Source organism: Electrophorus electricus, chromosome 6 (assembly GCF_041902795.1).
Source record: "Electrophorus electricus isolate QZ-2024a chromosome 6, ASM4190279v1, whole genome shotgun sequence".
NCBI lineage: Eukaryota > Metazoa > Chordata > Actinopteri > Gymnotiformes > Gymnotidae > Electrophorus > Electrophorus electricus.
The window spans coordinates 22,091,797-22,117,575 of record NC_137502.1 but is presented as its reverse complement, the minus strand read 5'-3'; the positions used below and the strand labels follow the sequence as shown (position 1 = coordinate 22,117,575).

Sequence of the window (25,779 nt, the reverse complement as noted above, 5' to 3'; positions counted from 1 at the left end):
TTATCATCAATAAGTAGTTCCTAATGTTTCTTTTGGGCAGTGAATTCTTTTGTCTGTCTCAGAACCACAGTGGAGATCTGGACATCGGCCAATTCACTGCTGATGTTTATTGCCTGCTGCCGCAATGTGCACACAAACACATGGCACAAGTTTGATGACGCCACAGTAACGGAGATACAGGACTAGCTCTTCCAATCACCAAATGCATACTTACAGTTTTACGCTTTTTAGTGCTGTGGGTGCGTGTGGATACATACACGTTTGGCACATCCAGTTCCCTCTCTTGACACACACTTTACACTTCCAGGTCAACCAAGCCAAGACTGGACATTATACATAAAATTAATGTAAAAATGAAGCAAAAGAACGTCAGGCAAGTTATTTACCGACCCCCCAATACACTCGCAGATGTATTAGTTATTACAACTGTCATTTAACTGCTGCCCCAGAACGTGTGTGCACGACACACTATAACTTGTATCACTGCTATTACAACATTTATTACTGTTATTGTTGTTTACTTGCTGTCCACTAACGGGAAGTCAGTACAGTCCTCGCAGAAGAACCAACAGCTACAAATATGTTTGAGATCCTGGATAGTACAGGTTTTAAGAACCCTATACTTGCTGTACTAAACTTTTCCATTGATCTGTATATAACTGGAAAGACTGATGAGACTCTGGATAAACCTAATGCCAGGTGTTTTAGGTGTTTTCATATTTAAAATTAGTTTTACTTTTTCAGCCTTTCATTTACAAGTTGTATGTAGCAGATTTTGCTTATTGGCAACCAACAAAATGGTCAGAACTGTTTTTCTCTCACCGAGGTGCCCCACAAACAGAACAACAAACTCCATGTACTCCTGCATGCACACGTGTATGTATCCACACACACCCACAGCACTAAAATCACACAGAACACAAATCACTCCTTAATAATCTTTATTTTCACAGCTGGTTAACTACATATTTAATCATGTGAGTATATAACCCATGTGGAGGAGAGAAGAAGTATAAGGTCATGCGGCAGGATGGAGGATGGAGAGAGGGAGACGTGGGTCCTGCAGGTGGGGGGGGGGGGGGGTTCCACTGGGGAAGCCCTAGGACTTCCTCCTCACTGACCCTGCTCCCCAAACAGAAAAACAGCAGCTCCCCCGCCAACCCCAACGCCAACCCCAACATCCCATGCCAGCTCCCTACATCTGCAAACCCACACGTGTACTTAGGAGCCAGCAGAAAATGGCAGTTTACGTTAGAAACATGTTTGCTGTTTGACCAAGAACAGTGGACTGGTGAATGTCTGGCTCCCCCTGCTGGCTGGGAGTGTTTTCCTCTCAGGACTCATGGGAAATGTTGACCAAAGGCAAACTGGAGAGGAAGCAAAGCCAGCACTGCAAGATGGTGGCAGGGTTCTAAAGAGGCTTGGAGCACTTAACACCCACTTTAAGATGGGTGGACTTAGCAAACACCTACACAGCAATCAACCTCTGCTGCATGTGATTCCCTAGTCTTACGTAAAGTTACTATCCTTAACTAAATATGCTATGCTCTGCTCAAAGGCCAGGAAGGACCGCATAGCTACGGTAGTGTATTAACACATTTTAGTTTGTACTGTAAATTCAGTTGTAAGTCTGTGTGTGATCACTGCATTAGGTTAGAAAATGAGCCAGACTATGCTGCTCATTGGAGGATTTTATATGGAAGAGCATCATTTGGTGATACGTGATATAATGAACTATATGCTGATATAACACCACCCTACACACCCATCATTTTAAAGAATCAAATGAGATTAATGGCTCAGGATACATTAAATGATAGCGAGAGAAGCCTGTTTAATTGAGTCCAGTCCAGACTCAGGAGACTCCGCACTCCGAGCTTCTGCTGTAACCCAGCAGACCCGGCCTACACTCAGACACTGAGAAAGGATTTGGTCACTTTAAAAACCAGAACTAAAATCATGTCTGCACAAGCTGTATAAACATGCTGAATGTGAAAGAGCTCTGCCTGACTTTTTCCATTACCCTATTGGAGTTTTAGTGGAAACTAAAGCAATAAGCCAGCTATACCTAAAGGCTTTCTGATGGTCTCACACAGCCAGAGCTAACACAGCCACACCTGACCAGATGTTCAGCACTCAGGCCGTAACCAACCTCAAAAAAGACAAGTAGAAGTGTTTGGTCTGGCTATGGAGATCAGACTTTCTCAGACATACGAAAGGGTCCGAAGGTTCCAGACCCTGAGGACCAGGCCGCGCCGGGCCACACGTGAACATGTTCCACCTTCTGGGTGTGTCCAGAGGCAAAAGCAGACAGAGAATTCCGCTTCCTACTGTCAGGAATAAAAATGGTTTAGGTTCTCTACTGAAACAGAGAGAGCAAAAAGAGACGATAGTGCGAGATGGGTGTGATCTTTCACATCTCCATTCTTAGTAAAAACCCCTTCAATCAGCTCCTTATCCTTGCAGGGGAGGGGAGGGTTTAAGCACCACCCACAGCAGCCCTCCAAACATAGGTGCAACTGGTCGCCATGGTGACAGTGGGCCTGGATCAGAGGGAGGAGTAGAAGAAGATGTATGCAGCAGAGGATTTGACAGAGGATGCGGAGATCTCGGACACCTCATTGTCATCAAACTTAAACCAGTGCTGCCTAGCCGCATTCTTGCAGAACGCTGTGTAGTGACCCCCATCTAGTCCCCCATAGTGATTCTACACACAGAAAGAGAGAGAGAGGAAATCAGACATCACAAAAACTTGTGTTAAAGGTGCACCTCACACACTCACACACACTCACAGACACAGCGTAGAGGTTGTATCTCTTCAAGTTGTTCTTGGGGCCGATGACATACTGCAATAGGTCCAGATTCTCCAAAGGAAAATCTACCGAAGTCTGAAGTTTCTGCTTCCAGCGGCCCTCATACCAGAACCTACACACACACACACAATCAATATGTACTACAATCCCAATTATAATGTCTACATCTCCTAAAAGATGTTGGGTGTGCAGTCGGGGGCAGTCACTCACTCACACACACACACACACACACACACACACACACACACACACACAGAGACACACCGTTTTAAGTGCACGAGCAGAATGGGCGGAACCTTCCAAATCTCCAGCTTCTTGGTGAACTCCCTCTGGGCTTTGCAGTGTGGACAGTACACCTTGTTATTGTCCGTTAGTTTCTCTTCCTTCGAGAACAGTTTCAGACAGTCCTGCGCCACACATAGAAAATTAGCACCCAAACACACTGCCACTCAAACCCGGGGCTGAATGAGTGTGCGTGTTTGCGTGTGTGACAGCAACTTGTGTTTGTGTGTATGAAAATGTCTGTTTTTCCATTTGTGAGAGTGAGGGAATGAGTGTACCTGCAGAGAGCATCTGTTGCTAGAGGCCAGGGGCAGGGACAGGTACATGAAGGTCTCAAAGGTTCGGGACTTGTGCAGACAGGTGAGGCACTGCAGGGTGGATTTGAACTGGCCCTGGAACAGAGCCACGATGATGGACTCATTCAGAAGCTTGTGTTTACTCCACGCCATTTCTGAAGCTTTCAAGTCATCCAGATGATCGTTCGGCTCTTCCCTACAGCACTTACGGTTATCTGCCTGCGAGAGAGAGAAGGAGGGAGGAACAGATCTGTGTATGGTGAAACATTAAGGCTCAGATTGTTTTAGTCAACATTTTGCAGTCTAAACACACACACACCCACACCATCTCACTCTCATAGCATGCTTATGACTTGCTCATGTTAAACACGGAAAGGGAGATGTAGGCATTTCTTGTTCACTCCCACACCCACACAAACACTGAGCACCGTTACACACATGAGCTGAGCAAATGCTGACGCGTGGGCTGACAGAACTGAACACTGACAGAATTGTCACGTGACAGGTGTAGTCACCCAGAACTTTGCACACACAGAGAAACGCCCACACGCTTTACGAACAAGCCTAAAACCATGCAGAGAAACGGAGCGCCGTACTCAAAAGCATCGGGTTCGGGGATGTGCAATGCCCAGACATGAGAGACACAGAGCGACGGATCACGCTCAGGAATACTTACTCCCTACACACACCGTCACGACAACGGAAAATATAACAAAGGGGGAAAAAAAGAATGGAAAAAATTCATACTAAATGTCGTTTAATGACACCCTTGTCACCATGGCAATCCTGACTGCTGGACAGCACAGCCCCCCCCCCCCCCCCCCCCGACTGTTTTTCCATATTTCCCCTGCCTGTTTCCTCAGACTGAGAGGACAAAAAGAAAATAATTTCAGTTTTCAACATCAGAAAGTATGCAGCATGTTAAATGGCACTTTTCACCACCATCAAGAACTGACCATCGTTTCAGTCAGTCAGAGGGACATTCCTTCAAACTCACGCACTCAGCTGACTATCAGCGGGATTGTTTGGGGCTTTTCTGAATTGCACGTGGTTTTTACAGTAATGGTACACTGTCTGTCACCACAAACATTCATTTTGAGCTCTCAGTTGGTAATTTTCTAAAATAACTGGTCTCCTCAAGAGGCTGCACCTGCCCATTTCAAAACCACAAAAATTCCTGCTTAAGCACATAATGCATTAAGAGGGTTTATAAATCAAAGATGTGTTTACTAGTTGTGATGGGTTTTTTATATTACACATTGTGAGACACCAGCAATACTAAACTTCACAAAATCTGCCATCCCAGTTTATTATATTTCACTTCCTGAAGCCACACTTCATGATGGGGGTTTGCCGAACAAGACTCTAACCAGCCGTACCATTCACACGGCCTGCTGTAACACCCTCATCAGTTTACGTTGACAGTCCTCAGGTTAAAGCAGCTGAATCACAGTTAAACACTAGCTCTTCTTAAGGCTGGCCTGTCTGTGAGTGAGCTGTGACACCCCCCTAGTGGACCCAACAAGCATCACTCACAGCAGATTACGCAGAATGCACACAGGTGGTACAGTCAGCAAGGACGAAATATGAGTTCAGCCGCTGCCATGACTTGGCAAGCAGAAATGAGAGAGATGTTGACCAAACATGCAGAAACGAGAGAGATGGAACAAAAACAAAACAAAAATTAACTGTTTTAACTTTGAACTGTTTTAATGTTTTTAACTGTGCATTCTTCTTCTTTATTATAATACAGATGAATTTATCATGTGTAGGTAAAATGACTCAGCACTAAGGTGTGGATAGGGTGGGGTCGTGCGCACTAAGGTGTGGATAGGGTGGGGTCATATGCAGTAAGGTGTGGATAGGGTGGGGTCATATGCAGTAAGGTGTGGATAGGGTGGGGTCATATGCAGTAAGGTGTGGATAGGGTGGGGTCGTGTGCAGTAAGTATATTTGACTCCCATCCCAACACTGCACCTTTCAGTCCACCCCAGCGCAAACTCCAGCCCTGCACACTCTTAGCCATGGTGCTTTCACACTATAGGAGAGCTAAGCCCTGCGGTATGGAGCGTACTGTTACCTTGTTGAGGTCTTCATGAAGGCCATCCATCAGGAAAAGCAGCAGCTCCTGGGAGTCCTGCTGCTCGTAGCCGGAGAACTGCTCGTTGATTTTGCCGATGGTGATTTTAAAGTCTCGAGGACTGATGTACTTAAACTGTCCTGACCAAAGTGCTTTCATAATTGCGCCAAACTCCTCTGCAACCTCTCCCTTATGGCCCAGAATATTTGATCTGTTCAACACACACACACAAACAACTGTTATAAATAATAATCAACTAATCTGCAGATAAACTGATGTAGTTTATATCATCACCAAGTTCACATTAACAGTATTTGACCGTATGATTTCAGTGGAGAATCCACCAGCGATAAACATGGCTGCTATTGCCTTGGACACATACCTGTTGATGTCATCCTGGTAACAGTTGCGGTTGAAGTAGTCTGCCATGGCAGGAGTGTTACACAAACACTGCAAAATGGAGTTCATGTAACATGTGTTGCCCAGGTTACGGAGGCCTGTCAGAGATGGACCCAAACCTCCAAACACTGGGTTCATGTTCCTAATCTTAGCAGCAGAGGGTCGGGCAATCTCAGCTTTAGCATACGTGGTGGCAGTGAGGGGTCTGCAAGACCACACACACACACACACACACACACACACACACACACACACACACAAATAAATAAGAGATGTATGAAACATCTGCAAAAATGCCTCAAGTTTAAGGCATTTTTTCTGAAAGTCTGCAAGTTTGAATTCATTTTAGAAGCATGCAAAAACACAATTTTAAAACCCTTAAGAAAACAAAACGCTATACAAGGTGTGTGGTGCGTGGGATGGTGGTTTAGTTCAGTAAGTGGCAGGTTCGTACTTAGTGTCTCTGTTCACTGTGGGCATCTGAGCTGGCTTCCTGCGTCCTTCTGTGCGCAGGTCCTGGCTGATGTCGGGAGAGGAGTAAGAGCGCTTGAGTTTGGACTGCTCCCGCTCTCTCTCCCTCTCTCGCTCCTTCTCTTTCTCCTTCTCCTTCTGCGTGACTCCAGTGCTGGGGGGCTTCTGTTTGGGGGTGGGAGGCGTGGCCGGAGGAGTCTGGGGGATGCTAACCTCAGGGGGGTACAGGTGCACGCGGTTGGTAGGAGAGTGATAGTACCTATACGTTCCAGTCACTGTGTCCAGGAACTGAAAAACACACACACACACACACACACACACGCACGCACACGCACACGCAGTTCATATTGTTCATATTGACTCTGACTACATTTACAAAGACGAGCACTGATTAATTTAAAGCCAAAAGGGGAAATTCACTCACTCTCTGCACAGCTCAGTGCACAGAGTGAGTGAGTGAATGAGTGATTGATTAGGTGTCTTTGTGCATGTATGTGTGTTTAGGTGTGTGTATGTATCTGTATGTGTTAGGTGCAGAGAGCAGCTGATTGTGTGTGAGCTTGGTACCTTCATCCAGCCATCTGGTAAACCAGGCACTGTTCGCCCCATCTCTTCACTCCGGGCACGGGTCAGAGTATCCCGCTGCAAAACACACACACACACACACACACACACAAAAACACACACTTAGATCTGTGTAGCTAAGACAAACTGTGTCTTCTTATATATTGTTATACATACACACTGCATGCATGTTATGAGGTCCACACACACCTTGATCTCTGAGACAGTGGTGTTGGGGAGAGGAGAGTCCAGAGACATACTCTTCATCTGACCATCTAGTGTTTGCTCCTTGGTTCCTGTCGTTCCTCTCTCCTCCGTTCCCCGGTCCTCCTCTGCTTTCTGTTGCTCGAGCTTCCATCTCTCCTGTCTCTGCTCCTCCTCTTCCTCGTTCTTCTTCTCTTCTCCCAGTCGTTTCTCTGCTGCTCCTCTCTCTTCACTCGCTTGCCGCTCACGCTCTTTCCTCTCGTCCTCTTCATCTTGCTTCTTTCTCTCTCTGTCTCCGTGACTTTCCCTCTTCTCGCCCTGGGCCGGACCGCCGGCTGCCTCCAGAGTCGGTTTGACCGAGCGATCTGGAACCACTGGCCCGTTCAACGCTGCGGGAACAGGAGCATCCTTAACTGTGCCCTCATCGCTCCCCATACCGCCATGCGAAGTTTTAACAGATGGCTTTTTGGAACGGTCAATCTGGCCAAGAGAAAGCGAGAGAGAGCGAGAGAGAGATACAGCCACTTAACAAAAAATATCCAAGCTTTCAAACAGTGAGATACAGGTTAGTGTTTGACATAAAGAAATGGATGTGTGCCTGCTATGAGTGTGGTCTACTTTACAAACTGTAGCCTGAAAAATGGTGTAAAAAAAAAGAAAAAAAAAAAAAGAAAAAGACTACGCTATTACTGCTCCTCTCCGGCTCCGTTTCTGTGAGCTGTCCGCTGCTCCTTCTCCTTTCCCCTTCCTTGAATTTCCTTAACTTCGCAGTTACACCGGAAACATGATTTTTCTTTTTTAATTAAAGAGTGGAATAATAAACAAATGACAGTTGGCCACTGTAACAAAGGCTGAAGGAAGCCATCCTGCCCAGGACTCAAACATGTGCTCTGACCACTGGACCAAAGAGCCAGCTCCCCCAGCATAGTAACCGCTGTGGTCTCCATCACAGTTGCAGATATAGCAGTGAATGGTGCTAAAATGGTGCTTTATTTCGTTTAAATGCTCTCACTATAAGACAGGAAGCCTGTTCTCCTGATAGCAATGGAAATCACACCTATGTGAGTGCATGGATATTTGCATTTGAATATAATAGTTTCTGATCGTTAATGGGAAGAAAATGCTACATTTAAACTCTACAGTGGATAAACTATGCTCAAACTATCCCAGCTGTTATCATGTGACCTGCTAAAACTAACCTGGCTGTTATCACATGCGCTGCTATGCTATTTTCAGGCTGGATTTCTGATGGTTCCAGATTTGTTTCCTTAAAAATGTCTTCACCAATACCCGATCCAGCATTTTTGCTTTTTTTTTTTTTTTTTTTTTTTTTTTTACTTTTATTTAAAGACTTTACAGTGTTGACCCTTATTTTTTAAGACTTCTGCAGTTGGCCTTGGCATGCTGGATATCAGCTTCTGGGCAAAATCTTGACTGATGGCAACCCATTCTTGCCTGAACAGTGCTTGGAGTTGATCACAGTTTCTGTGTTTGTTTGCCCACCCTCTTTTTGAGGATTGACGCAGGTTCTCTATTGGATTGAGATCTGGGGAGCTTCCTGGCCATGTACCCAAAATTTCAAAGTTTTGTTCACCAAGCCACTTGGTTATCACGTTTGCCTTGTAACATTGTGCTCTGTCATGCTGGAAAAAGCATCACCAAATTGCTCCTGGATCAATGGGAGAAGTTGCGCTTGGAGGATGTTTTGATACCATTCCTTATTCATGGCAGTGTTCTTAAGCAATATTTTGAGCAAACCCACTGCCTTGGATGAGAAACAACCCCACACATGAACGGGCTCAGGATGCCTCACTGTTGGCATGACGCAGGACTCATGGTAGCGCTCCCTTTTAATCTCTTCTGTCTTTGTCCAGATGTCCAAAACAGTCTGAAGGGGGCTTCATCAGAGAAATTAACTTTACCTGAGTCCTCTGCAGTCCAATCCCTGTGCTTCCTGCAGAATGTCAGTCTGTCCTTGATGTTTTTCTCGGAGAGAAGTGGCTTCTTTGCTGCCCTTCTTGACACCTATCCATCCTCCAAAAGCCTTCGCCTCACTGTGCACATGCACTCACACCTGCCTTCTGCCATTCCTGAGCAAGCTCTCATCCAAGGGAGTGGGTTTGCTCAAAATGTTATTAGAAATATAACTTCCCTTTAACATATAAACATCTCACAAAAAAACTGAGGCAGTATATTTTGTGAAAACCAAAATGTGTGTCAGTCTCAAAACTTTTGGCCACAACTGTATGTATTTGTGTGTGTGGTACCTGGGGGATAGGCTTTGCTGTAGCAACAGGTTGCTTTTGGTTGGATATACTGGCTGAGCTCACACTAGGCTGTGATGATGGTGTGGGTGTGGGGTCTTGTGTATCAGGTCCCACGGGCTCCACTTGTGCGGTTTCCACAGAGATCTTTCCGTTAACCTGCACAGGAGCCACTTCGTCCTCTCTATCACTCACGCACACATTCACACTCTTGGGTGGAGACTCCTCCAGGCAGGGGTAGCTGAAATTCACTGACACACACACGGACAACAAACATTACTCACCGTTAGATCGCTTAACACACAACGTTCAGTGACTTCACATAATGTACAGCACTCATAGTGAGATTACTTAACACACTGTCCAAACAAACTGCAACACCTCCACATAGTAGCAGGTGATACTCTGAGGCAAGTGTGAGTCTTTGTGTGTTATACTTATGCAGTGGGAAGTGTGTGCATGTTTGCGTGTGTGTGCATGCATGAGCACCTGTATGTGCATGCAATACTCATGCTCTGACAGTAGGTTCACTGTACGCCGTCTCAGCAGCGTGTGTGTGTGTGTATGTGTGTGTGTGTCTGTATGCACAAGCATGTGTTTGTGTGTGCATGTGTAAGACTCACGCTGTGGCAGTGGATTCACTGTACGTTGTCTGGGTGGTTTGATTTTGGAGTTGGTGGTGAACATGGGGTAAAAGAGTAACCAGTTCTCATATCCACCCTCCAGGATCTGGGGTTCACTGCGCAGGATAGTCACGCTGTCCCACTGGAATCACAGGCACGCACACACAAACACGTGCACAATGTAGCAGTAATGCAGAACATTGGACTCTCTGGGCAGCAGCAGCAGGAGCGCTGCCCTACATTCGACCAGTAGACCAGTGTCCATCTGCGGCGCTCTGCAGGGGCTCAGTACCTTATACAGCGCATCTTTCAGGCTCTGTAGCGTGGTGCCCATTTTGAGGTCAGATACACAGCTGAACCAGTCCAGCAGGACGATGTAGTCCACACAGCCCCGCTGCCTCCACTGGGGCAGGGAGGACACTGGCAGCTTCACCTCCACCTGGTTCACCGTGATCCTGACAATCAGTGCATGGACACACACACACACACACACACACACACGCACACACACACACACGCACGCGCACACACGCACACACACACGCACCCTCAAGCATGTGGCGCTGCATATGGAATAAGTGCACAGTGCACATCCAAGCTGGGATAGTCCAACCACAGCAGGAATGGACATGCCTAGTATTAGTGTTTCAATGCTAAGGCTATGCTGTACTACTAAGGTGTGTGATCAGTGGGTCTATAATTTTATTGTTAATATTGGCTGTGGTATTGGGGTGATTATATAAATGTGTAATAATTGTGTGTGACACATCAATGAGCGTGATTGATTACCGGGCCCTTAACCAGGGCCAGCGCCCAGTGTGTGGGGTGAGGATTGGATGGGGGGCCTTACCCAGGGCTGATGGCCTCTTCTGGAACACTAATGCAGTTCTGACCAGAAATCATCATGTGTGACTCCTCAAAATCTGCAAGTCTTCGAGCATCCATCACCAGCACACTCATCTCCGGGTCCAGTATCATATTGTACAACTGCTGTGCACTAAAACCTCCACTGGGTGGCACTTTAGGTTAGAAAGAGAAAGGGAGGGAGCAAGTTATGGAAATCAAGGCTTAATTTAAACTCATTTACACAACAAACACAGAACACAGGCGTCTCACCTGTGCAGGACACACTCTTTGGGTCATTCCGTTCCCCTTTTGCCTGTGTAAAACACACAGAAGAAATCAGGATGACAGCTTTATATTCACTGAAGAGTACAAACTCAAATGACAAATTATTTATAGTAATGTTAAAGATCAATTCTGAATGATGTACCTTTTTATTATCCTTCCTTTTTTCTGTTGCTTTGCATGAAGCTCCTCTTCCATCTTTCTCTGGCTTTTCCTCTCGTCTCTCCTCTTCCCTCTTTTCTCTCTCTTCAAGCTTTTTCCGCACCTCCACCTCTTCATACCTGTTGGGGGCGGGGGGTGATGAGAGGCCAAGGTCAAATGTCAGGGGTGTGTGATAACCCTGTGCTCGGGTCAGAGATCAGAGATGTGTCTGAAGACAATGACACGTGCTGAAATGAGCAACGCAAAATCAGTGACCTGAGCTTCAGGCTCTCTGAGAGCTTCTCAGCTTCCTCGATCGCTTTCTTAAAACTCGTCGGGCCAAGCATTGACAGGAAGAAGTCCTGGGGGATTAAAAATAAATATACTTTATTACCCTGCTTCAATAGTAACATTAAAAATGTAGAGGTAAATATGTCCCATTTCCTAAATGTCCAAAGGTGAGGCACGGAAAACCACCACCCAAAGTGGTTTAGGTGGTTACAGAGTCATGTGCTTTCTGGGAGCATTGAGTAAGGAGCTGCATCATGGCTCTGCATTCTCACTCAGGCCACATTGCACCACCTGCTGTTGCTTGAAGTCTGGCCTCTTCTTGATAAGGTCATACACAGTCAGGTACTTCATGTAGAGGACGTAGGCTTTCTCCTCATCGCGCTCCAGACGGCATTCCTCTGCTGCCTTAAAGATCTTACAAGCACTCTGCACATAGCTGGGACACACAAAGACCATTACCGTTACCAGGGAAACAAAGAGATGAAGCAGAGAGATGATACACAGTTTAAAACTCTCTTCTGCATAGACCAGGATAGAAATGAACTCATAACTGAATCTTTACTAGCAACGTTGATATGGCATTAACTCCTATTCACGCACTAGTTCACTAAAGATTCGAAAAATCGCCATCAATGGGATTTGCCTGATTTCAGGGAATCAATAGCAAAGACATCAAAGCACAAATGGTGTGTTTGTCTGACATTTCCACAAAAAAAGTTTAAGCAACTGCTCTCCAAAAAGTCTGGTTTCTCTTACTGTCTTGTGCTAACTTTGTCCAGCTTAATCTCTGCCTTCTTGTTCAGATCTCCTAGAGACGTTGATAGGTACAAGTCTTTCACTCCAGTGGACACCGCAGGCATTTTGTAGCTTGCGTTTGGATCACAGCTCACGGCAAAAATATCACGTTACATCCTCATTAGCGGTATAAGTGTCAGAACCTGTCAGAATCGGGGGACAAACAACTACGATTATAACTGCTTTGACTAAAAATAAGCATCACTTATTAAGAGTATTACCACAAAACACTAAGCCAAACAGTTTTTGCTCACTGTACGTTGTCATGTGACTCGTACATTTTCACAAACATCAAGCTGTGCGGATTCATATTAACATATAACGCTAGGTGTTTGTTTCACTAATGTACTATTAAATACAACTAGCTAAGTAAAAGTATAGCTTATCGATAGCCAGTATCAGCTACATAGATACTATAAGAATGGTCGAACTTGAGAGCTCAGAGTATCACGGAGTAAATAACAATCAAGTAAATAAGGAAGTAGCCATCTAGCCATTTAACGTCTCCAGCGGAGTGGGACAGTGCTTAGCTTTATCAACACAGCAAGCTAGCAACCACTGACCATCCCGAGGCGGTTTTATCAGCTTGTAGTCTACTCAGCTAAAGATCAAGTTAAGCTATATGTAACATAGAAAGTGACATACAAAGCAAAAACCACTGACCAGCCAAGTGAGCGTTAACAACATCTAAACAATGCTCAGATTAACAGAGCTTGAGTTGCTCAACACTTCACAGCTGATTCCCGGAAGAACCTCACAGCCACTGAACCTACACTGAGCGTCTTCAAAACGCGGAAGCTTTATTTAAAATAGGCATTTAAAGCCTAGGCATGTCTGTGGTTAACAACGAAAAGGCGCAACATTGCTTACAGGAGTAATAACTTTTTTTTGGTAAACTGGGCATTATTTTGTAGTGCATTAAGCGTTTACAACTCTTAATATGATATATATGGGCTATGTATTTAATAACTTGGTTGAGTATGCGATGGACTAGGGTACAGTTTACAGATGTCGATGTTATGAAACTTATTTTTGTAGTTTGGAAATTCCAAAGGCTTCCAAATGAAGAATTACAGGCGGTATAACTGCTGCCCCACTGTGCCCATGTACAGCCTTCACCCACTATGCCATCACTGACCTTATCTCCGTCCTAGACCACGTATCACTCCGCACAAAAATAATTTTGTTTTCTTGACTTTTATATATATATATACACACACATATGTATATATTTGGTAATTTCATTCCTAAGCGAGACAGGGGTCTTGTAACATCTCAGAATGTTACTTATGTTAGGGCAAAACTCGGCCATACCTGAGTAATTCTAGCGAAGCACGCTGACATGAAATCAAAACATTCATGATCTGTATACATCCGCACGATACACAGGGACTTCTCTATCTGTGGCTAAAAAATTTGGGCGCCGAACGAAGAGGCTTTATGAAAGGAAACACTTCATTGTTGTTTTACCGTAGTGTTTGGTGTACAACCATACGAATCCTGTCATAAAACATTAAAGGTAAGCCCGCGGAGGTCTTCGCGACGTTGCGAGACAAATGTGAATCTTTTCCAGGTCAGTGTTGATGTATTTTATGCTGCTCCACCGGATGTGGAAGTTGTTCTCTTTGGTGGTAAAAAATATTTCCACTTCCCCCGGAACCTCGATCATTCTACCGATTTCCTGTTCATTAGATTAACTTGTGATATGCAGTAAAAATGGTATCTCAACGGCTTTTGGGGATTTATTTTGTATGCCAGCGATACTAGTCCTGCTTGCTACATGGCGGATGTCTTTCCCGCGTTGCTGTCAGCACAGAAAATGGAGGCCTTGCTAGTTAGTAGCACGAAAGCTCCATGCCAAGCAATGGAAGGAGTTAGCGCTAGCAGGCTAGCAGGCTCATGTGTAATGTTCACTAGAACTCGTGGGTATTTAAAATGTTACTGTAAGATAAACGGATAGCTAGTTATTTCTTTACTTGGATACCTCGGAATCAATATACAACTATGTATTATGTATAGGTAGCTACTGTAATTTCACTTTTGTACCGCAAAGATTCGCTAGCTGTTAGTCATTATCTCATTGTTCCTGTGTGCATATTTATGCGTCTGTCGCCTGGACATGAGCTATCCGACCTCATGAAATAAGTGTAATTTTTGTACTCTTCAACTGTTGGTAACCTTTATTTTAATAAAGTATTTTAATACGTCCTTGAAAAGACATTTTGACTTCACGCCACTTTTGTTTCTATGACTTTATGAAATGTTTGAAAATTTTCCTATAGCTTATCGTCCCAATATCCTTTAGTTACATGGAACGTGCCCTAAATAAAGTTGCCATTTGGCGTGATTTTGATCTTCATGTGCACTTTGGAACATCCGATAGCAAACAACAATATATGAACCTGCTGCTGATTTGTAAGGCACCTTGAATTGCATCCTATCCAAAATGTGCTGTATAAATAAACTGTCCTTGCTTTGACTTTCCTTCAGCCCCATAACCTACATATAAAATTCTTACTTCATTGGAAGTTTATATAATTGGAACAGTTATTCAAATCTCAGTCCTTAAGGTCCAGATCCAGGTTCTCCCTATCCCTTCACCTGAGTCAGGTGTGATGACTGTCTCCAGTAAATTGCATGAACTATCAGTTTAACTACCACTGATTACAAAATCAGATTCAGCTAGATCAGCATCTTAGGGAAACCTATACCTAAATGGTTCTAGATGCTGCTGTAACTACCTGAGTATGGCTGTGGTTATAGAAGTCTGGTGGACCTGGTACAGCTGTAACTAATTGTGGTTGTAGATGTCTCTGGTGGACCTGGGAAAGAAGCTGCTGGAGGCTGCGAGATCAGGGCAGGATGACGAGGTGCGGATCCTCATGGCCAACGGTGCTCCGTTCACCACAGACTGGGTGGGTGATGTGATGATGGAAGCATAGAGTTTTGGTTAGTTTGTCCTGTCCAAGGATGGGAAACTTTAGTTATGTTGGAAGACACAATAGAAGAAGTCAGCTAATACTGTCAGGTGTATCAGAACCTTATAGATTAACTCATAAAACATTTTTATGTTTGTGTAGTTGCTGGTGAAACGGACTGTGTGTTTGTATATGTGTAGTTGGGGACATCACCACTGCACCTGTCTGCTCAGTATGGTCACTACTCCACTACTGAGGTGCTGTTGAGGGCAGGAGTGAGTCGGGACGCCAGGACTAAAGTGGACCGAACACCACTGCACATGGCTGCCTCAGAGGGACACACCCGCATTGTAGAGGTGCTGCTGCAGGTGAGGAGGTGGGGCTCATGACTGCATTGGAGAGGCCCGATGCAACTATTAATTCATTAATGGAATATGCGCATGATTGACATCCAGAGAGGCAAAATATTATGTCATGTTTGCATCTGAAGTGTGTTGATGAAGGCAAAGTGCATTATATGACGTCAAGGCAACTTTGATGTTATTGTACTGAGAATTTGCTTCTATTAGAGAGATGCAATTTAGCAATGATAGAATAAACCAGTTCCTGGGCTTTCATCCTTTCTGATGGGGTAACAATGCCTGCATTGTTTGGGTGTGCGTGCATATACACGTGTGTAGCACGGGGCAGATGTGAATGCTAAGGACATGCTGAAGATGACAGCTTTGCACTGGGCTGCAGAACATGGACACCGCGATGTCGTAGAGCTTCTCCTACGATTCGGAGCAGACGTCCATGCACAGAGCAAATTCTGCAAGACCGCTCTGGACATTGCCCTCGACAACAATAACGAGGAACTGGCAGAAATCTTGCAGGTGTGTTAAGAATAGAACTCATGTTTGTACACATCCATCAAGAAAATCATCCTAATCTTGATAAAACCTCATGTACATTCAGGAAGAGTTTAATAAAACTTCTTAGTTATATAGTATAATACATGTTATATTGATATTTGTTATTGTGATATGATATTGTGAAGCTGATTGCAAAATGCTTGATATTTGCCCTAAAGCAATGAGACCAACTGTAATGCTGTAATTAATGCTGTAATTCTCCTGTCTATTGATGTTAGGCATTCATATGGTCATTTTATTATATTTTGTAAGAGTTGAATAGATTATGTTTTGTTTTTTTTTTGTTTCTGTGGATGGAATAGGTGGCTATGCAGAACCAGATCAACACTAATCCAGAGAGTCCAGATATGCTGACCATCCATACAGCTTCCCCTCAGTTCATCATCGGACCTGGTGGTGTGGTCAACCTGGCAGGGCTCATCTCTCCATCCAGTGCGACTAAAACCGCAGGTAAAGTGGAACACGCAGCCTAATTCTGACCTAATCCTGAATAACTAGATCAGCATTAGTGTCAATCTTGAATAACCCAAACTAGCCCTGATCTAATCTTGAATAATGCAGTCTGACCCTGATCTAATCCTGCGTATCTCAGGCTATCCATGATCTAATCCTGAATAACCCATATTAATCCTGATACTATAAGTGACTTTGTACTTAACATTACTCTGATTAGTGACTAGCCATCTATCTAAAGGCATACAGCATTGAGAATACTAACTGGACATTACATTACTCTAATTGGTAATTAACTGACTGCCTCGGTGTTGCCTGCCACTGATCATTCCAACGTGAACACGTCACATGCATGTATATCAGCCTCCCTAATGATCCCCTAATATTATCAGTGCCAGAAGACAGATGCTCACGCCTGTAGATTAGAGCAAGGACTCAAAGATTGGTTTTATAGGTTTACATTCATAATCTCAAAAAACCCTGTCTTATTAAAAATATGTACTGAATGTCCTGGTTTCTTTTGATGCATGAGGTTTGTCTGTGTTTGTAATCCTGTGTGTGTCTGAGTGAGATTATTAACCACTCCTCTTCTCTCTCTGAAGAAGCTCTTTGTATCTTCAAAGTCCACCATCTCTAAAGCTCCCAGCTATTACCATCAGGCATCTCCACTGCATTTTATGTCAGTATTGATTTTAGAGGCTGCATGGCCTCTAAGCCAAGCCATCATATGCTTCAACACAATTCACATTCTCTATTGGACAAGCAGCTTTCAAATACAGATAGCAGTATTTTTGTGGAGTTTATTGATGTACTTGGTGAATTAGATTTTTAGATGGTGCAGTTGTAGTGTTAATAGAGCTCTCTTCTTACCAGCATTTGACATGCTAGCAGTGATTTTATTACATTCTGAACTGGCTAGTGCTATAAGCAGATCCACTCAAGGAAAATAAAGCACAGTGTTTGCCTATATCAGATGATGATATGGACCAAACAAATTAAATCTGTTTTTTATGCACCATCTGAAGAGTCCACCTTTTGATTGTGCTTAACGGTGTGCCTCTTTCATCACCATTTACCATAACTAAGGATGATGTTAGATCTGTTTTTATTATACAAAACCCAAAGAAATCTCCTGGACCACATAAGCTTTGCCCTGATGTGTAAAAACTTTGTGCTTTTCAGCCAGTCTCAGTGTTTACGGATATATTGAACATTTCTGTGAGCCGTCCCGAGGCAGTTCTCTGAGTTGTCCCACAATGTTTTAAAAAAGTTTTTTGTCCCTCTTCATAAAGCTGCTAAAACCACTTCACTGAATGGTTGTAAACCCATAGCACTTACTTCGGTTGCTGTGAAGGCATTTGAGCATATTATTGTTATTCATCTGAAGCCACATACAGCCTGAATAAGTATTCGCTTATTCAGTGGTGTGCAGAGTAGCCAAAAACTATGCAAGTAAAAGTACTGTTACTTTAAAAATACTAATTTCTCAAGTAAAAGTAAAACTAGTCATTTAAATTATTAAAGTAAAATTCAAATCTGTTTTAAAGATGTTTCTCTCAGGTATGGTTTCTAAATGAATATAACAATAAGTATATATTACTTATTCATATCTAAGGCTGTTATAAATACGGCTGCACATTTAAAATATGTACACTCTTGAGCACCCCTCTTCAGTGTCCAGTAATAGTCTACCACTTTCCTTGGTACCAGTTTTCCACTGGCCTAATATACATAATCATATGAGTATAATTGGTTGAAAACCTTTTGTCCTATCTAAGTAGACATCTAAAAGCACTTTGGTAGATCATGTCTGTGGGATGCCATACTTGTAGATGTAAATATAATGGAACAAGAATGAATGAATATGGTTGACAGAAATTCTGAAAACATATTTTATGTTAAAAAAAAAACTTTATAAATAGCTCTCTTTCTTTGCTCTGGGTCTCTCTGGTACTACTCAATTCATGTGATATGTTTAAGGTACATGAGGTTTTTCATGTTGACTAAATATTGTGCATATAAGATGAGTTACAAGCATCACATTGGGTTTGGTGGTTGTTTTGTGGTTAGTACAGTTTCTGGGAATATTCTGAGCTCCTGCAAAATGTCACTTATAATGAAAAGTAAAATGCGTATTATTTATTTTGCAATTAGGCGATCGAGCAATCAGACCGGTTGGCTAGCTAGGTAGCTACGCTTCCGCCTGTATGTGATCGAAAGAAATAACCATAACCAACATTATAAAGGTTTCAAGGTTATAAAAATTGTTTATAATATGCCTCAATTTGGGGCATACATTCCTGCACGCCTTGAGTTCAGTTCAGCTGTTGCATTTATGTTTCTGCTGCTTGCAGTTTAAAGCTAGTTAGTTGGCCAGCCAGTTTTTCTTAGAATATCATTTGATATTGGACTACATTTACTTTTACTACATTTATTAATTATGAGAGAGCACTGATTTCACACAAATATGTGAACATTATAGAAAAGGCTATATTGCAAGCTATTTTTCATAAATGTCATTTGAGTCCAACTCCAGAAAATGTGCTTGTTCGTTTTTCATTATGTTCATTATGTTCATTATTTTCCAGTTGTCTAACTGAAGTAAAGCGGTGGCACTCGGCGATCATCAGAAGTTAATGGATTTTAAACATTAACCCAGCTTTGTTATTATATTTTGCCATTTTTAAGTGGAAGAAAACAGTCAATTATAATCAGTAATTTAACAACCAATGTTTGTCACTTACACACTTAGCTGTGTACTCAAAACAGCATGTATAATCTTATACAGATGATACCACCGTAATATGCGTGATCACAGATAATAGTTAGACTTACTAATTAGGTGAATCGATCAGTGACATGGTATTCTAACAATGACCTTCAGCTTAATACAGCAAAAACGTGGAGATCATTGTGGATTATAGGAAGAAGCAGAATGTAGAAACTCCCAGTGCAGGTTTTGGGATGGTCAATCTCTTTTGTGAAATCTTTAACATTTTTGGAAACTTGCATTAGTGACTCTTTGAAGTATTTTTTTGATCATATTAAAAATATCAATATCAATGCCAGGTTGTTCGTCTTGAGACAATTAGAAAATGCAAAGTAAGAAGAGATCTGTTGGCTAAATTTTATTAATCCATTATGGAGTGTTCAGAAGGGTGATTAGAAGAATTGGTTGGCAGCAGTTGGAGGTTGGCCATCTGCTTCCAGGGAAGCACTGCGTGAGGGCAGAAGAGGAGCAGAGAATGCTAAATCTCAAGATTAGAGCAGACATGGGCAGTCTGCGCCTAAGGTGCAAGATCTCCATATTGGACTAACGTAAGTAATTGTATTGTAGCACATATTTGATGCTTACCGACTGTGGTGTTTGTGCTGTTGCAGTGATGGCAGCAGAAGAGGTCGTGACGGCAGATTCGGTCGATGGGGCCATCCAGCAGGTTGTGAGCTCTGGTGGTCAGCAGGTCATCACCATAGTAACTGATGGCATTCAGCTAGGCAACCTGCAAACTGGTGGAGCCATCAGCCAGCCCATCATTGTCACTATGCCTGATGGGCAACAAGGTGCGTTCAGCCTTTTCTTATGTTGGGCAGCCTCTCACCTGTCTGTGTTCTTTATAGGGATGGTTGATATAAGAGAGAATTCTTATCACTATGTCTTGCTTTTCTTTAATGTGCAAATGGATGTTTACACTTGACATAGAACTCTATGAGAATTAAACGAACTGGAGTACTTGGGAGAATTAATTTTTGCAATGGTATAATAAACAAATGTAAGTACTTCTCAGTCTCTTTATTAGAATACAACCAGAAAATAAAGGTAATTTTTATGCAGTATTAAAAATCAGAAGGAAGAAAAACAGCTTCTGTAGGCTACAATGGCAAGTATTTAGTGTGTCCTGCCCTTAGGCATGAGCAAGAGCAGGAACCTGGCTTTCTTAAACCTAACACCTGCCGAAAGAAGCCTGGTATAATATACTAGAAGATAACTGCAGAAAACATTATCACAGTCTCGCCGAAAGAGTTCAGGATGTGTATAGTTCCAAGGGAGGTCACAATAAATATTGACCTTTGCCTGCAGAAGCCATTTTGGTTTTTAAAATGCTTTGTACATATTTCCAGTATTTTGTGTTTGTGTCTTAATAAAGAGAATGAGAAATAATTATGAGGACATTATACCATTGCTAAGAAGACAAGAAATCTAATGATGACCTAAAACGTTTGCAGACAACTGTATGTCCATAAAGTAATTTTACCACAGGATGTCTCAAGTTTATGACCAATTTCCATGAGATAAATGCCGGTATTAATCACAGAGATGGGAGTATCTACTCGATTTCCACATTGCCATCACACAGAAAATCCACATGTAGCTTTCACAAAACATTATATTCAACAAAACATTACCAGGCCATTTTCCACAGGATGTGATGGGGTATTTACTGACTTGGGAAATTCCATGGGATTAAAATAACCTGGGGTTATTTCTAGCGGTGATTTTATAGTGGGTAAAAGGCACCAGAATCATTACTGATTCCTGAGTGTGCAGTCTGTAAAAATGACTGATGTGGCCGATTCGGACAAGACTAAAATCATTGATAATCATGGGCAATAAATGCATTACCCCACCCATGTAAACCTAATCCTCTCTGAATAGGGCTCTCAATTATAATTATTTCAGCACAGTTCAAAATGTTTTGGGTTGAGCACTGCTGCTACTGGATCCATAGTGTATATCTTTAAATTCTAATATAATAGCTTTGTGGTCATGCCCTCCACCCCTGGCAATGGTAGTACTACCTGTACAGTTAATGCTGATTCAAAGACAGCTGCTCCTTGACCACAGTGCAAAATCAGATCGGACATTCAGTCTTAATCGCTATGATTGTGAAACCGATTTGAACCATTTCAATGCATAAAGAAGGAAATCTCCAAGAGCAGCGAAAAGGAAAGCAGTGTCATCAGGCAGACTGCCCCAGCAGCGCTGCTGAGCCCCAGAGACAGCTGCTCTCTACAGACACTGTTGCAGGGGACAGCCTCATTGTTGGTGATATCATCAATGCTGTGAAAAATCAAGTAATATTTCAGTGCCAACCAATCATTACAGTTTGTTTCTGAACTGATTAAAAAATTTCCAACAAAACTTGTTGAGCACAAAGCGGCAAAGAATATTATTGTGCATGTTGGCAAAATTGGCATGAGCTGACAGGAGTCTGAAGAATTAAAGACAAATGATCTTTTTAACACACTTGGCAAACTGCACGTGCAGTCATTTATCAGATTACTTTTTGGATTAAACACCTGGATATATAAAATCTGCAGGCCAAATGCAGTACAATTTATTGACATTTTCAATTGTTTTTTTGGATAGAATTTTTATGAATTAAAGAATACACCCAGACAGGAGAGAAATAAATGCATATCCTAATGTTCAATGCCCCCCCCCCCCCAACAACACCTTGATGGAGCTGCTGTCATTGGATGAGATCCAAAATGGATCACATCAACTGCTGGAAATACCAGAATCTCATGCGCACTCTATACTGTCCATGTCCCTTTGCCGCTCATCACCTAAACCTTCCAGCCAGACAAAATGGAGATGCTGGTGTCTGTAGACTAACTACTCACCACCAAACAGAGTGCTTTGCTATGTACCACACCGTCAGCAGAAACCCTCATCCACTCAAATGGAAGCGCGCCAGTCATGCTCATGCAGTTCTTATAAGTGCAGTTCTCCCAGTGCTGCAGGCACTTTCTGAAATCTGTTGTGTTCCTACTGCTACAGTAATGATGTTCATGTCTGTTCCCAAAACAAGCCAGGACACACTGTGCCTGAAATAGCTGCCATTCCAGTGTTTATTAGCACTAGAGAGAACAGACTATATGAATCGGTACATTTCTCAGGCAGTGTTGGAGTTGGCTCTTGGAGCCAAACATTATTAAGGTAGCTTTTTTCAGCATCAAATTTGAATGATTTCATCGTATAGACTTGTTTTTATGTTTTAGACTTTTATATTTTTTATAATTTTATGTTTTGTAATAGAAATAATTGCAAGGAACTCTATGCCATATTTGGCATAGAGCCCACAAACTGGTGTGGTCACATTCTGGGCTTGGTTATCTCAAAAGCCTTCATATTTCAACAACGGTTGAGGATGTAGCTCTTTCAAAAAATGATTGAATATTTTGTTTGATATGTGGAATTTGCTGTCAAAATCAGACATGTTTCTTTTAAGAAAAGATTCTTAGTTATGACGCAGACACTTTTTTATGGACAAAATGTCTACCTACATATCCAGCTATGTGGGACCGTTGATGCCATACTGGATAACTTAAACAAACAAACAAAAAAAGATTGGTGTAATGGATCTAATTGTAGCATTAAAGTTAAAACCATTGTAAGTAAGCAAAAAGCTTTGTTGGAATTACTTCTGCATTTTGACTCCACACAAGACAATGCAGGAAGCATAATGCATGTAATAAATGTAAATGAAAATGAAGTTTTAGTGCTCACAGCCTGGAGCATGTTTGTTCAGCATAATCCATCCCCAAAGAAGGCATTGCGGACAGAAACGTGACATGGTTTTGTCTCATCATCAGTGTTGAGACAAAGACAACTTAACCAAGTCAGAAAAATACATACGATATATATTTTTAGTTTGGTTCTCTTTGTCTGGACCAAAGAAGATAATGACACGTTGTTGGGTTTTAGTCATCACACTTTCATTAATCTTTTACCATCTAACGAAAAGATGTAAACAAATGTCATTTGGATATGTCAGATCCTGTTTGAACAGCTTTTATGATGTATATTTTGCAACAATAACTACGATAATGCTAACTGGACTAGAACAATGCTCAACACGGCTTAAATATGCTTTTTGGGTTTGTTGTGTATGTGGGGTGGTAATTTTGACAAATGAAAATGGTCTAAACCATGTGTCAGTTTAGCCAGAAAAGTCAAATATGTAGTGTGGCCTGTCTGCCAACCACGACACAGCAATAATTTATGACACTATGATTGCTGAATCTGACATAGTGACCATTGTGAAAGACAGACATATTGTGTAGTCTGATCCTGGTACCAGGATCAATTCTGTGTCCTCTTTAGTTCAGTCTCTGTATAACACAAAATGCCCTGTAACAGTTATGTAGCTGTTTAATAGACCCTTAATGCACGCTCTCTTGCGGGATGTCTTGATGTTACTGAGCCTCTACCGGTCTCAGCTGCCATGGCTACTCCCACCTCTCCCTGATGTAGCCCACCACACCTTCCTGTAGCCCACCACACCGCCACCCTAGCCAACTACTTCTTCATTGACCTTAATGGACGTTCTCTTGTGGGATGGGTCTCAGAGTCATGCACACCTCAGGACAAGACCAACCCTAAGACTAGGAGTAGGACTAGACATTAATTGCTTATCTTTTCATTTTTTTCATTTATTTTTCTCTTTACATTGTTACTATTGTGGTGACCGTTGTCAGCCAGAGGAGGTTGGGCCCCCTTTGAGTCTTGATTTGATTGATGAGCCAACAGGTTGGCTTGTGGTCACTGAGGTTTAGGCTAAGCATACATGCAACAGACTGTACTAATAACAACAGTATTATTCTAAACCCTCAGTGCTAACAGTTCCAGCAACAGATATTGCTGAAGAGACAGTGGTGAGTGAGGAACCTTCACTGAAACGACCACGAGTAGAGCTGGAGGAAGAGGAAGAAGAAGAAGAGTGCCTTGTCACAAACACACAGGAGATAAAGGTGAGCCAGGAGAAGGAAGTTAAAGAAGAAACATTGCAGGTAGCTTGCCAAAACCTCACCAACACTGTGTGTGTGTGTGATTGTAACAGGAGAAGGTGGCATTATTGAAGCAGTTGGAGGAAGCGAATAGAGAAGCACAAAAATACCGGCAGCAGTTTTTGAAAAAGGAGCAAGAGGCTGAAGCCTACCGGCAGAAACTGGAGGCCATTACACGGCAAGGTGGAAAGAAGACCGCATGAAGATGTCTGCCAGGAGTACACATGTGCACACACACACACACACACACACACACACACACACACACACACCTAACTTCAGCGACCAGGGGACAGATGTAGCATATCATCCATGGTGGGTGTGGGTGTGTGTTTGTGAGTGAGTGAGAAGGAAGGTTTGTCACAGATGTGGACGCAGAGTGTTCTTTATGTCAGACCTTTCTCAGTGCTCTGTTCCTGGACCTTTCTCAGTGCTGTATTCCTGGACCTTCTCTCTGACCCTCTGGCGAGTGAGTTCTGCTGCATGCTCCATGCCTATGAACGGATTTTGGCCCACACTGATGTTTTAAAAACAGACTTCAACAAATCTATCCACACTTCCAGCAGCTAGTGTTGTGTCACTTGAACAGCGCTGACAGGAACGATGCCCCTCCAGAAACCTAGCAAAGGAACACATCTGCTTTTTACCAAGTAACTATTATTACACTGTAATAGTTACAGTTGTGTTAATTGCTACATTGGTCTTCAGTCATGATGTTGGATGTATTCAGACTGATGAGACTGATGATTGTGGTGAATATTGATTGGGTGCTTATGAGATTATGATTTATTCTTAAAAAGGACATTTCTGAAAAAAAAAACATATCTCAGTGCTGTTTGGGTGAGAAATCTTGGCCAAATTTATAATAACTCTGGATGTGATTAATGGAATATTATTTTTAATGTTCTTAAAGATTTTCCTTCATATCTCAGTCACGTGAGCTCTGCTCTGTTATGCCTTTTCCCTTGCAGCCTGCAGACCCCTGGGTAATTGTGAAATAGTTAGTTTAGCTAAACTGTCTTTAGCTACTTGAGCTGAACGGAGCGTAATGCTTTTATACTCTAACAAATGTTACCAGGTATGTGACATTGGCATTAGATCCAGGCTCTGGTGTTGATCCAGGTGTTAGATCACCAGGCAGCAGAGTTGGAAGTAACTCTGCTGGGCAGCAGATTTCTAGCAGGAAAAGCCAAAAATAAAATGACATTTTTGCCTTGATTTTGACTTGGTCACTGTGTTCAACCTTGTTAATGATACCCTGATACCCTCGCTCACTCTCTGTCCAGCAAGGGTACTGTTCTGCATGTTACTGACTTTGCATACATCACAAAATGTTTTTTCAGAATCTCCTG

The 25,779-nt window shown here is 42.7% G+C and overlaps 2 protein-coding genes and 1 long non-coding RNA gene across 6 annotated transcripts; 1 reads left to right on the top strand and 2 right to left on the bottom strand.

The window, feature by feature from the left end:
* Positions 1–924: 924 nt before the first annotated feature.
* Positions 925–13,122, bottom strand: usp8 (ubiquitin specific peptidase 8). Of its 3 annotated transcripts, none has more exons than XM_027022782.3 (19): positions 13,015–13,122; positions 12,313–12,494; positions 11,848–11,992; positions 11,542–11,627; positions 11,270–11,405; positions 11,113–11,155; positions 10,847–11,015; positions 10,289–10,451; positions 9,997–10,138; positions 9,377–9,624; positions 7,116–7,589; positions 6,909–6,983; positions 6,325–6,629; positions 5,854–6,075; positions 5,472–5,682; positions 3,374–3,610; positions 3,078–3,220; positions 2,793–2,925; positions 925–2,707 (listed from the first exon to the last, which is right to left on the bottom strand). In XM_027022782.3, exons 2-19 carry the CDS (start codon positions 12,414–12,416, stop codon positions 2,549–2,551), a joined length of 3,195 nt encoding a protein of 1,064 aa, XP_026878583.2. In that variant the 5' UTR covers positions 12,417–12,494; positions 13,015–13,122; the 3' UTR covers positions 925–2,548. The 3 variants fall into 3 exon arrangements, with proteins under 3 accessions (XP_026878583.2, XP_026878584.2, XP_081572089.1); XM_027022783.3 differs by having other exon boundaries at positions 12,997–13,102; XM_081715963.1 differs by lacking the exon at positions 12,313–12,494 and having other exon boundaries at positions 13,015–13,104.
* A 596-nt stretch (positions 13,123–13,718) lies between these two features.
* On the top strand, positions 13,719–25,645 carry gabpb1 (GA binding protein transcription factor subunit beta 1). Of its 2 annotated transcripts, none has more exons than XM_027022806.3 (8): positions 13,719–13,870; positions 15,159–15,266; positions 15,470–15,637; positions 15,950–16,144; positions 16,486–16,633; positions 20,018–20,197; positions 24,255–24,391; positions 24,481–25,645. In XM_027022806.3, the coding sequence occupies exons 2-8, from the start codon at positions 15,159–15,161 to the stop codon at positions 24,628–24,630; spliced, it is 1,086 nt and encodes a 361-aa protein (XP_026878607.2). In that variant the 5' UTR covers positions 13,719–13,870; the 3' UTR covers positions 24,631–25,645. The 2 variants fall into 2 exon arrangements, with proteins under 2 accessions (XP_026878607.2, XP_081572088.1); XM_081715962.1 differs by having other exon boundaries at positions 13,721–13,924.
* Positions 18,515–24,018, bottom strand: LOC145658561 (uncharacterized). The gene is made up of 3 exons (XR_014124157.1): positions 22,262–24,018; positions 19,992–20,182; positions 18,515–19,853 (listed from the first exon to the last, which is right to left on the bottom strand). It is a non-coding gene; the product is annotated as an uncharacterized LOC145658561 (long non-coding RNA).
* Positions 25,646–25,779: the final 134 nt, after the last annotated feature.

Excerpts from the sequence above, each read along its gene's own strand:
- gabpb1 (XM_027022806.3), top strand. The coding sequence starts at position 15,159 with ATGTCTCTGGTGGACCTGGGAAAGAAGCTGCTGGAGGCTGCGAGATCA. Across the intron at positions 15,267-15,469 it reads CTCCGTTCACCACAGACTGG|TTGGGGACATCACCACTGCA; the intron begins GTGGGTGATGTG and ends GTATATGTGTAG. Across the intron at positions 15,638-15,949 it reads TTGTAGAGGTGCTGCTGCAG|CACGGGGCAGATGTGAATGC; the intron begins GTGAGGAGGTGG and ends ACACGTGTGTAG.
- usp8 (XM_027022782.3), bottom strand. The coding sequence starts at position 12,416 with ATGCCTGCGGTGTCCACTGGAGTGAAAGACTTGTACCTATCAACGTCT. Across the intron at positions 10,139-10,288 it reads TGAAAGATGCGCTGTATAAG|TGGGACAGCGTGACTATCCT; the intron begins GTACTGAGCCCC and ends CTGTGATTCCAG. Across the intron at positions 3,611-5,471 it reads TTCATGAAGACCTCAACAAG|GCAGATAACCGTAAGTGCTG; the intron begins GTAACAGTACGC and ends TCTCTCTCGCAG.